We start from the raw sequence: 12,070 nt of genomic DNA, 5'->3' as shown, positions 1-12,070 counted from the left end.
CTTTCTTCATAAAATCATAAGAATGATCTCTTTCTTCAAAGAGTTTACAGTTTCAAAAAAAAGAAATGGATACAAAAATAACACAGTATTACAGTGTGCTGCTATGTTATATATAAGCACAGAGGAGGAAGTGGCTAATTCTTCCATAAAATTTAAAATGTTCAGAGGTAGGCACATTTGAGTGGAGACTTGAGGCATAAGGAGGAGAAGGACAGGGAAATGGGGTGTACATTTCCAGAGAACAGCATAGTTAAATGCAGTGATGATGTACAGCACACTCGGGAAGATCTGGTGTGGCTGAAACCGAGGGTGTGTGTTGGAAATTGACAGTGCCTGGGAAGTAAGCCTGGAAAAGTGCGTTGGGGCCCTCTAACAAAGGATTTGGAACAAATCCTCCAGGCCATAGGTTCTTATCTGGTGCACCAGTCTTGATTGCAGGCTGCCTTCGTTTCAAACAGGAAAGATGAGAAACACCCACCATGTTTGGGGGTCCATGAACTCTGGAAATTATATGTAAAGTTTGGGATATGTGGGGGGGGTGTGTGTGTGTGTGTGTGTGTACTTTTTCTATGGAGGGGTTCCATAGCTTTCTCAAAGGGGAAAAAAATTCAGCACCACTGGTCCAGACACTGGAGAGCCATCCAGAATTTCCAGCAAGAGAGGCATAGGATCAGGCCTGTGAAAGAGATTCCTGTCAACTAGATTGGGGAGGGTGCAAGCAGGAAGGAGAACTGGACGTGAGGTTTTGAATGATAACGTTAATAATAACCACCAATTATTGAGTATTTATTTTGTGGTAGACAAAGTACTAGGTGCTTGGCACCCATTTTATTTCATCTTCAAGTAATACATTTAACAGATGAGAAAACTGAAACCTAGATTTTAAAAATTAATACAGAGCCACCTGGCTACAAATGGGCAGAGTCCACAGTTGACCGACAGGTCTCCATGTGACTTTAAAGCCCCCTCTTTTAATGATGACCCTCTCTGCTTCTCTTATAAAGCTCCGGCATCATTTCTTTTGTACTTCATCTCCTAACGTTCAGTTAATTATTTTAAGCAGCAAAGTGACTCACTTCAGGGCAGAGAACCATATGACTACAGATATCATTTAGAGGACAAAAAAGAGAAAGGCCTCAGTGACTGTTCATTGTTCTTGTTCCACAAAGAATTGGTCATCTGCTGAGATAATAGTATAAATCCAGAGAAATCCCTGACTCTGCACCTTGGTTCCTGTTGTCATTTGTGTCCTCTCATTCCATGGAAGGAAATTCCTGCAGATTTCAGCTGGCAAGGGAGTCATTTTAGAGAAAAGGGCACAGTGCTGTTTTCTTCAAGCTTCATAGTCATTAGCACTGCAGGATAGGAGGTCTGCCTGAGTGTATTTGCTCTCGTTTACTGTTGAAACGACATATGCAAACACTTTTGTCTTTTATGGCAAATATTAAGTACATGATAGGGTAATTTATAAAAGCTCTGACTGTTTTACCTTGGGACCTGATCACTGCCTAAGTGTGCTAATGCCCTATTGTCAAATAAAAAGCAAATGTTAGCCTTAGATATGTGTACCCTCATATCTAAGGAGGAGGGTTTAACACTTATCACCAGTGGGCATGGAATTCTGAATTGCAAAAGATCACAATTTTTCCATCCTTTGCTCAGTCATATGCACATACACATACCAACCTCCTGTATGTGTTGTTCATGGGCTACTGGAATGACTCAGGCATTCTAGCCCCAATTCATAGAAGAAACAGAGGCAGCTGTTGCTGAGATTTTGGTAGAAGGCTTAGGAAAGCTAATTTTTTTCATCTTTGGAACCCTGTATTAGTTTTCTATTGCTACATAAACAATTACTCCAAACTTAGTGGCTTAATACACTACAAATGTATTACCTCAGTTTCCATGGGTCAGAAGTCCAGACATGACTTGGCTGGATCCTGCCTTTAGGATCTCAGAAGGCTGAGATCGAGATGCTGACTGAGCTGCATTCCCTTCTGGAGGCTTGACTAGGGAAAGATCCACTTCTAGGCCCCCTCAGGTTTGGCAAAGTTTGTTTTCTCTCAGTTGAATAACTGAGGCCCCATTTTCTTGCTAGCTGTCAGCCAGGGACTGCTGTCAGCCGTCAAGCCCCCCACAGTTCCCCACCATGTACCCCTTCCATAGACCCTCACATGCTTGGAATCTCCTCATTAGGAAGAGCCCGATCCTTTCTAAGGGCTCTGTGTTCCGGCGTAAGTCAGGAGCACTGGGGTAATCTCTCCGTCTGCAAAATCCCCTCACAGCAGTGCCTAGACTAGTGTTTGATTTAATAACTAGGAGAAGATAACCGGACACCAGGAGATGGAGTAGGAGTAGCCATCTTATACTTCTGCATACTGTAAACCCTTATGAGATGCTTCTCTTCTGGCAAGAGTATTGTATGTTAATGCTTTCTTAGCATCCATCCTTACTGTCTCAGTTTTGTAATATATATCAGGGACAAATACTATTGAGCCCATAATTGTGTCATGCGGGACATTTCAGCTCTTGGTAAAATGATGACAATAGCTGTCATTTATGGAGACTTACTGTGTGCCAGACACTATTCTGAGTTTTATACGCATCACCTCATTTAACCATCAACTCTATGCAGAAGGTGCAGTCAGTATCATGAGCTGCAGGTGGGAGAGCTGAGGCTGGACACGGTTAAGTGACATGCCCAATGTCCAACAGCTGCAATGTGGCAGATCTGGGACTCAAACCACAATGTCTCTTTTCCTTTAGAGCCTTCCTTCCTAACCTATCAGTCGTTGTCTTGCTGTATTGTTATTTTGAAAGGGTTACCAAATGTTCTCCATAGCTATGATTATCATTCATCCATCCCTCCTTTAGTCAAATTTGCCATCTAATAACATAAAATGTCACATATGCCAAGTCCTCCCTAAAAACAAAGGATACCCCTAAAAGCCAAATACCAAAGAGACATAAGGTGAGAGTGGTTTAGAGCCTGACTTTTGGTAAGGATAGTCCAGTACCTTAGCAGCTGGCATTTTATTTTATTTTTTTATTATTATTTTTTAATATATATATTTATTTGGCTTCACCGGGTCTTAGTTGCAGCACATGGGATCTTCGTGCGGGATCTTTTTTTTTTTTTTTTTTTTTTTTTAGTTGCAGCATGCGAGATCTTTAGTTGCCGCATGTGGGATCTTGTAGTTGCGGCATACGAACTCTTAGTTGCGGCATGTGGGATCTAGTTCCATGACCAGGGATCGAACCCAGGCCCCCTGCATTGGGAGTGCGGAGTCTTAGCCACTGGACCACCAGGGAAGTCCCAGCAGCTGGCATTTTAATGTGCCTTGTTCTTGGATTCCAGGATGTACTTTGCTGCCTGGTTTTATGCCAAACATTGATTAATAAGCTTCATCAAAAAGAAAACTGACCACTTCAGCCCTGGAGAGCAACTTCAGGTCTTCTTTCCGGAACAGCCAACCCGTGTCAGCAGGAATCAGAATAGAAATGGTACCCATCCGTTGAAAACTAATGTCCCCAGACTTGAAATAGCACTTAGGCTGGTGACACCCTCTCTTTATTGTAGACAGAGGGTTGACCTGTGCTACTGGCTAGACGAGGAAAATAAATGGTTAGAACAGGAAAGCTGACGTTGCCAATACCCTCTTTTGAAAGGCATTTGTTTTTTTGATAAAAGAAGGACAAAAATGGCGTTGACTTATGTTTTGATTGTAAGCTGAGCCTCATAAATGAGTAAAACTGTGTAGAGTGTTCAAAGGCCATATATTTGGGAAGAAGGGCCAACAGAATGAGATGATCCTGCCTAGAACGTTTTTATTATATCTTCTAGCTGCTCCTCCATTTGTCCTAACAGCAGATAGATATGAACTCCAGGCCTGCAATTCCCATAGAAGTTGAAATACCAAATTATACTCCTACTTCTGTGTTCTGATAGAGTGAACTCTTCACCTTCCAAAAGCTGAGTTGGGGGAAGACTTAAGGATGTGACAGTATACGGAACCAACAAGGTAGCTAGAGCAGAGAGGAGCTAGCAGTTCACCATGCCTGTCCTCCTTTACTCTTGGGCCAGAGCAGATGACATTTCCCAGCCTCCTTTGGAGTTAGGTGTGGCTGCGTGACTGAGCTCTGGCCAGTGGAAGTGAGCAGAAGTGATGTGTGCCACTTCCAGGCTTGTGCATAAAACCTTGGCATATGACCCTCCATTCTCTTATTGGCCAGGCAGATGTCAATGTCCATACTGGCTTAGAAGCCATGAATTAATAAACATGTCAGTATCTGTTTAACTGGGGCCCTTGAATGCCTGAATGGAACAGAAGCCCGTCCTCACTCCTGCCACCAACTGGAATGCATGTGAGCCAGAAATAAGCTTCTGTATTATTAAGCCATTGAGTGTCAGGAATCTTTCCATTATAGCAGCTGGCATTACTTTATCTAAAATAATAGCCTAAAATGATTACTGTATGTCTTTCAAAGTCAATCAGGACATTAAAATTTAAATTCTAAAAGACGTCTAGAAATGCAAAAGATTACATCGAATGTTGTGATTTTATTGTTCTATAGGAAATTAAACAAATATCTAACTTAGCAATTATATTTCAGCATTTTTTTTTCTTTCACTGGCTATATAAACCAGTCTCTGTATTCTCCTTGGAACCAGCTTTATTATCTACTGATTTTTTTCATTAAAGAGAGAAATCTTTGACAAAATAAAATAAAAGCCTAGAATAAAAACAACTGAAAGTAAGACAGATAGTTCTAAGTAAAGAGAAGGGCTAGTTACTCAAGCATGGGAAATCTATTTCCATGTATTACTTTGATTATGTAGGTCAGACTGAAAATGATATGTCAGAGATTCCTATTTACTGTAATAAAAACTCCAATGAAATGATGCTATAATGACTTACTTAAAAATATCTATAGGAAGTTGCATTTGCATTTATAGCTCTTTAGAACTCACTTTTGTGTTATTTTCTGTGGTTAATATGTTAGAGGATATTAGTATTTTCACTTTGGGACTGTGTCTTTGTTCAGGCTGCTATAACAAAGTACCACTAGGCTGGATCAGACTGAAGACTGATAACTTCTCACTGTATCCTCACATGACAGAGAGCAGAGCAGAGGAAGTGAGTCTTTCCTGACTCTTAACAAGGATACTAATCCCGGTCATGAGAGCTCCACCTCACGACCTCATCTAACTCTCATTACCTCCCAAAGGCCTCACCTCCTGGTACCATCACATTGAGGATAGGGTTTCAGCATTAATTCGGGAGGAACACAAACATTCAGTTCATAACATTCCATCCTGGCCCCTCCAAATTGATGTCCTTCTCACATGCAAAATACATGCATTCCATCCCAAGACAGTCCCAGCAGTCTTAACTTATTCCAGTATCAACTCTAGAGTCTCATCTAAATATCAGTTAAATCAGGTATGAGTGAGACTCAAGGTACGTTCATCCTGAGGTAAAATTCCTCTCTAGCTGTGAACCTGTGAAACCAAACAAGTTATGTGCTTTGGGAGCTGTTTAGATGAAATGGATATATTTTACATATGCGAAGGGCATGAATTTGGGGGGCCTGGGGCAGAATGTCAGGAACTGAATGTTTGTATTCCTCCAAAATTCATATGCTGAAACCCTACCCTCCAATGTGATGGTGTTAGGAGTTGGGGCCTTTGGGAGGTAATTAGGATTAGATGAGGTCACAAGGGTAGAGTCCTCATGATGGGGTTAGTGCCCTGCTAAGGGTCAGAAGACAGCTTGCTTCCTCTGCTCTGCTCTCTTCCATGTGAGGATACAAGGAAAAGGCAACAGTCTTCAGTCTGAAAGAGGGCTCTCAGCAGAACTCAACCATGCTGGCACTCTGATCTCAGACTTAGAGCCTCTGGAATTGTGAGAAACAAATTTCTGTAGTTTATGAGCCACCCAGTCAGTCTACGGTACTTTGTTATAGCAGCCCCAGCTGACTAAGACAGATATTGGTGCTGAGAGTGGGTACTGCTGTAACAGATGCCTACAAATGTGACAGTGGCTTTGGAACTGGGAAATGGGTCAAGGCTATGAGTTTTGTTTTTTGTTTCTAATTTTTTTTATTAAAGTATAGTTGATTTACAGTATCATGTAAGTTTCAGGTATACAGCACAGCGATTCAGTTATATATATATATATATATATATATATAAATATTCTTTGTCAGGTTCTTTTCCCTTGTACGTTATTACATAATGTTGAGTATAGTTCCCTGTGCTATACAGTAGGTCCTTGTTAGTTATTTTTAAAAATTTTTTATTGGAATATGGTTGATTTACAATGTTGTGTTAGTTTCTGCTATACAGCAAAGTGAATCAGTTACACACATAAGAGTTTTGAAGTGCATGCCAGAGAACCCTACATTGCTGTGACTGGGCTATCACAGACTGTTTTTGAAAAGTGGATAAATTAAGATGCAAAGAAGTTATTTGTTTGACCCTCAACATGAGCAAAATACAGTGACATTCAATCTTGTAGTTTCTCTTCCCAGTAATAATTGATCTATAGTCCCCAAAATTGAATTTATGAGGATTATTATCTTTTTGTTACTAATATTTTAAGATGAAACTGCATACAAATACAGGTTAATGTTCTGGAAAGACAGACTTTGCTTACTGTCTTCTTAATATTTTAGTACTCCACTAGGGCTAATTTACTGTGAGTAGAAAAGTTAGAGAGAAATTTTGGAAAAACAATTTGAGTCATACAAGCATCAACATTTCTTTTGGCAAGTGTCCTCTGAATAGAGAAAATTCTCATACAAATATCTTATCTCAGCCCTAGTTTAACTAGTGTGGTATTTAATGTTTGTTTTCTTTTATATCTGTGTCTCTAGAGATGGCCCATATTAAAAGGTTATGAATAATAACAGGCATCTGGACTTAAGAGTTAAACCTATAATTTCCATTAATACCAAAATTAAAATAAAATTTCCACATCATCATTCATCTACATCCTCTTTATAAACAACTTATAATCTTGAGAACTGTTCTTCTGTGCTTTGTTTAATTTATTTGCATTTTAAAATGCAATGTATTTATTAGTTCCCATTCAGAATTTCAAACCAGGAGGAAATATAATTAGCATTGTGGTCTATGGAATAGAATTTTCCTCAGTTGTTAATTGGGAAATTGGCATTTGAGTTTAAATCTTAGATTCTCCTTATTTAAGTGCCTGTGAGCCTGTCCCCAAGAGAGTGACCATGCAGGGCCCACTGAACAAATCCAGTCACTGAATCTGCTTTGGGGCCAGACCTGGATTTTGGTGACATTCCAAAGCACTGCCATCCTGTGAGATTCTGCCTGGCTGAAATTTCTAACTCTTGCCTGCAAATTGCAACATACATTCTTCTTATTTACAACCATCATCAAGCAGAGCAACTCTATTCCAAACCCAATCTGTGCTTGTCAGGAAGTTTCTGATCCGCAGCTTTACATTGTACCTGAGCCCTCATAGAGCTACATGTGTTTGTACATTTACTAGGAGAAATACACCATAGGAACTAAATAGAGGCCGGATAATTCCGGACTGGAGTGCCCTCTCAAATCCAGCCCATAGAGTATATTTTACATTTGTTTTTAAGTTGTTGTTTTCTTCTATGTGCTTTTCTTCAGCTTATTCTGAGCTTCCCTACTCAGAAGAGTACGGGGAGCCAAGAAAGATTCACAAGGGAGTGACGAGACTCCTCCTCAGTGAAGTGGAGTTTGGCTTTGCCTCTCCATTATTATCCTGGAAGTTTCGAAATGATCTCTATACCAGTTCTTTTATCAGCCTTTTCCCAGTGCATTGTTAGTCATCACTAAATATTTTCTATGAATATTTATCCATATAAATATTTCTGAGTAATTTCTTCCTCAAAACAGGACTGTTAGAAATGATTTAAATGATACAGCAATCAAAATAGGGATATGGTGCTTTGTGTTCATTTTGAGATAATTATTTATATATAAAATTAGAGTAGAATAAATTTGAATTTTATCAAGCAATAGTATAATACAGTTAGGGGGACTTCCCTGGTGGCGCAGTGGTTAAGAATCCATCTGCCAATGCAGGGGACACGGGTTCAAGCCCTGGTCCGGGAAGATCCCACATGCTGTGGAGCAACTAAGCCCGTGCGCCACAGCTACTGAGCCTGTGCTCTGGAGCCCGTGAGCCACAACTAGTGAGCCCACATGCTGCAACTACTGAAGCCTGGGCTCCTACAGCCCACGCTCTGCAACAAGAGAAGCCACTGCAATGAGAAGCCCGCATACCGCAACAAAGAGTAGCCCCCGCTCACCGCAACTAGAGAAAGCCCGCACGCTGCAACGAAGACCCAATGCAGCCAATTAATTAACTAACTAACTAATATATATATATATATATATAGTTAGGGATCACACTACCTGAAAATTATGCTCAATTTCACATTTAGACAGAAAAGAAAATGTGTCTGGAAATTTGTCGTACAAAGAATTTCAATATCTTCTGCTCTGGAAATGCACCTTGTTCTTTAGATTTCCCTGAGGCACTTTCACCCCAACCTCCTTCTGACTTGCATTTTTGTTGTTTACACGGTGGTCTCTCTGAATGTCATTACTATCAGCTTCTTGGGGGCAGGAATGGTGCTTTGGACATTTTTGTGTCTCCCACAACACCTGGACCTTAGAACCACTGAACGTGTATTTGCTATATGTATTGAAAACCTAAGAACAATTTGCTTATAAAATTTACAGTTGACTAGGAAGGATAGGAAAAGTAGCTAATAAGTCGAATGTCATAATCAGAATTTTTAAAAATCTCAAAAGGCTGAAAAATGTACAAAAAGAAAAGTAAACAATAAAACCTGAATTCAAAAACACACAAAAAACGCTGAAATTAATAACATAATAAATGTGTTTAACAGTGAATTACACACAGCTGAAGAATGAATAATGAACTGGAAGATAGCTCAGAGGAAGTCATCCAAAATGAAGCACAGGCAGAGAAAGAATGGAAAATGCAGATGAAGGCTGAGACAGAGAGGACACACTAGGAAAGTCATACCCATGTGTAATGGAGTCATACAAGGAAAGGAGAAGGAATGAGGCAGAAACAATATCTAAAAACATAATGGCTGAGAAGTTTTCAGAAATAAACATATCAAACCACAGATTCTGGAAGTGTAGCAAATTCCAAGCAGGATATACAAATAAACCCATAACTAGAGACATTGTAGTGAAGCTGAACTATAATCAATCAAATACAAGGATAAAAATCTTAGAAGCAGCCTGGGAAAATAGATTACCACCAAAGAAACAGAATTATATTTTTAAATTAAATAAGATGCTTATAGCATGAGTCATTTTTTATTATTTGACACTTTAACCAAATTTTCAACTTACTTTGGAGCCATGTGAGGTTTTCTTCTAAAGCTGGATGTAGAATTTGAAGGGCTGTTGAACAGAAGAGGGAGATTTGATTTATTCTATTTAGCTCCAAGGGAGTGGACCAAATGCCAGTGTTTGGAAGGTCAAAAACAAACAAACGTATCTCTAATATAAGGAAGACATATCAAATAGTTTGAGTTATTAAAACCAGGGATAAGTTACCTTAGATGATAAATATGATCTCTAACATCAAAGGATTTGATTAAAAGGCAGATATATGAATTCATTTAACAAATATTTATTAAGCATCTCCTATGTACCAGGCATAGTTATAGATCCTAGGGATGTATCAGTGAACAACAATAACAAAAAAGACAAAAATCCCTTCTTTGGAGAGCTTATATGGTAGTGCAAAGAGACAGAAGCATGATAAATCAATCATGCACAATGTTAGAAGATGGTGAATGCTCAGGGGAAAACATAGAGCAGGGTAAAGGGGATCAGGAATACTGGAGGGAAGGCTTGCAACTTAAAATGTGATGGTCAGAGTAGGCTTCATTGAGAGGTATTGTTTGGTCAAAGACCTTAGGGAGGAAAGAGAGTGAGCTATGAGGATCTAAGCAGTTAAAGGGAACAGGTTGGTGGGAGTCACTTCCAACTCTATAATTTAGTCCTATCACACATTTCAAAATAAGTTTGGAATTTTAGCAAATGAAATTCTATTGATTATGATGAAATAATAGGAATGAAGATGACTTCCTATATTGTGTTTATTAATGAAAGCTGTTCATCCCTACTATAACATCATGGAAACTCTGCATTTGAAAAACATTTCTTTTAAAACTTCCAAATTCCAGGAAGGATGTTGTACCTTCTGTTGGTATCTCAGAATTTGGAGATTAGAGCAGATAATTAGTATAAGCTTGTTAGAGAACTGGGCTGTCGTCTTAAGAAAGAGATGTAAAGAATCTTCACAGCGCATTCAAAAGTAGAATTGTAGGTTTGCTCTTCAGAATCATATTGCTTTTTGAAGAAAAAAAAAGAAAAGCCAACAAACACCCAGCTGCTTTGATTCAAAAAAATAATGTTTGTCTCTGATGTTGAGTTCTGCAGTGCCAGGCATTTGAAATACAGAGGGCTTTGACATGTGCAGAATGAAAAGCCAAGAATATCTTCACTGTTAACTTGTAGTCTTGTGTTACAGGCACACAAAAAGTCCCTCTGGACGGTTGAACCCAAGGAAGGCACAGTTCCCCCAGAAAGTGATGTTGAACTGACACTGACTGCCAACCTGAACGACATACTGACATTCAAAGACACAGTCATTTTGGACATTGAAAATAGCAACACATACCGGATACCTGTCCAGGCTTCAGGAATTGGCTCCACCATTGTTTCAGATAAGCCCTTTGCACCAGAACTCAATTTGGGAGCACATTTTAGGTAAGGAAATATCATGGACCAAGTTTTATGCATATCACATATATTCTATAAGCTGAGCATCACTCCTACTTTGGAAAATTATTTTTAAGTAAACAGAGCTAGCCTCGTCAGCCCCCTCCCTTCCCTATCTTCACTTTTCCCCCTCCAGATGGGTTCATCAGCCACAAGAAGACATTTCCTAGTCATAGTTTGGTTACATTCTCCAAGCTGTGCCCCTCTACACTATAGAAGAGATGGTTCACAGGAAGTATATTCTTCTCTGAAACTTACAGTGGCTTCTCTGTGACAAATTCAGAATCTTGAACATGATTTCTCTTCTTTGATTCCAATATATTGTTAATTCCTCTCCATGAATGTAGAAAATACAAATGGATCTTAGTGGTAACCAAAGTAGAGTATAACTAGGAAGGTAAAAATATATTGCAGGGACTTCCCTGCTGGTTCAGCGGTTAAGACTCCGTGCTCCCAATGCAGGGGGCCCCGGTTCGATCCCTGGTCAGGAAACTAGATCCCGCATGCATGCCGCAACTAAGAGCCCATGTGCCGCAACTAAAGATCCCGTATGTGGCAATGAAGATCCCACGTGCTGCAACTAAAGACCCGGCGCAGCCAAATAAATAAATATATATATATATATATATATATATATATATATATATATATATATATATCATATCAAATGTATCTTACCAGGTATTGCAAAGCCAGTAATTTTTTTTTTCGTATATGTTCTCTGCTTGCCTCCCCACCGTAGCACCAGCAACTGAGGTGGTTGTAGTTGGCTCCACCTGATCACTCAGGAAAAGCTAGAGAGTCTAAATATTTAAATAACAGGTGGTACAGTATAGACATCTCTGAGCAGAACGATCTAAATGTGACTCTAAAAATGTATGGGGTTTGAATACTAACCATGGAGGACATGTGTGAGGGTTTGTTTATGGTTCCTCAGAAGAGTCATGCATTGTCACTAGGTGACGCTCAGGAGCCAGCTGAATTGGTGCCTGTTTGTTTCAGTGCTGTGAACAGATCTCAAGGGGATGCTCCTGCCTTTCGGCCTAAGGCCCTGAAACCAAGATGGACACAGTGTGTTTAGAGATGTACCTGACAAAATACTGTTAGGAACCCTCCCCCCAAACCCATCCATACCTCCTTTCCTCTGCTTCATCTACAAAATATGGCACTTAATTGAAAATACCATAAACCAATAGGAGTTAAGTAATAGGCAAGTGAGATCGT

At 39.6% G+C, this 12,070-nt stretch overlaps 1 protein-coding gene across 1 annotated transcript in view; it reads left to right on the top strand.

Annotated features, from left to right (window-relative positions):
- Positions 1 to 12,070, top strand: part of HYDIN (HYDIN axonemal central pair apparatus protein) — a 440,857-nt gene that overhangs the window by 234,907 nt on the left and 193,880 nt on the right. Inside the window, exon 20 of the mRNA XM_049703807.1 lies at positions 10,596 to 10,834. Coding sequence (XP_049559764.1) covers positions 10,596 to 10,834 — 239 coding nt within the window. The remainder of the gene's footprint in view (positions 1 to 10,595; positions 10,835 to 12,070) is intronic.

Source organism: Orcinus orca, chromosome 20 (assembly GCF_937001465.1).
Source record: "Orcinus orca chromosome 20, mOrcOrc1.1, whole genome shotgun sequence".
NCBI lineage: Eukaryota > Metazoa > Chordata > Mammalia > Artiodactyla > Delphinidae > Orcinus > Orcinus orca.
This window is presented reverse-complemented; position numbering and strand designations above follow the sequence as displayed.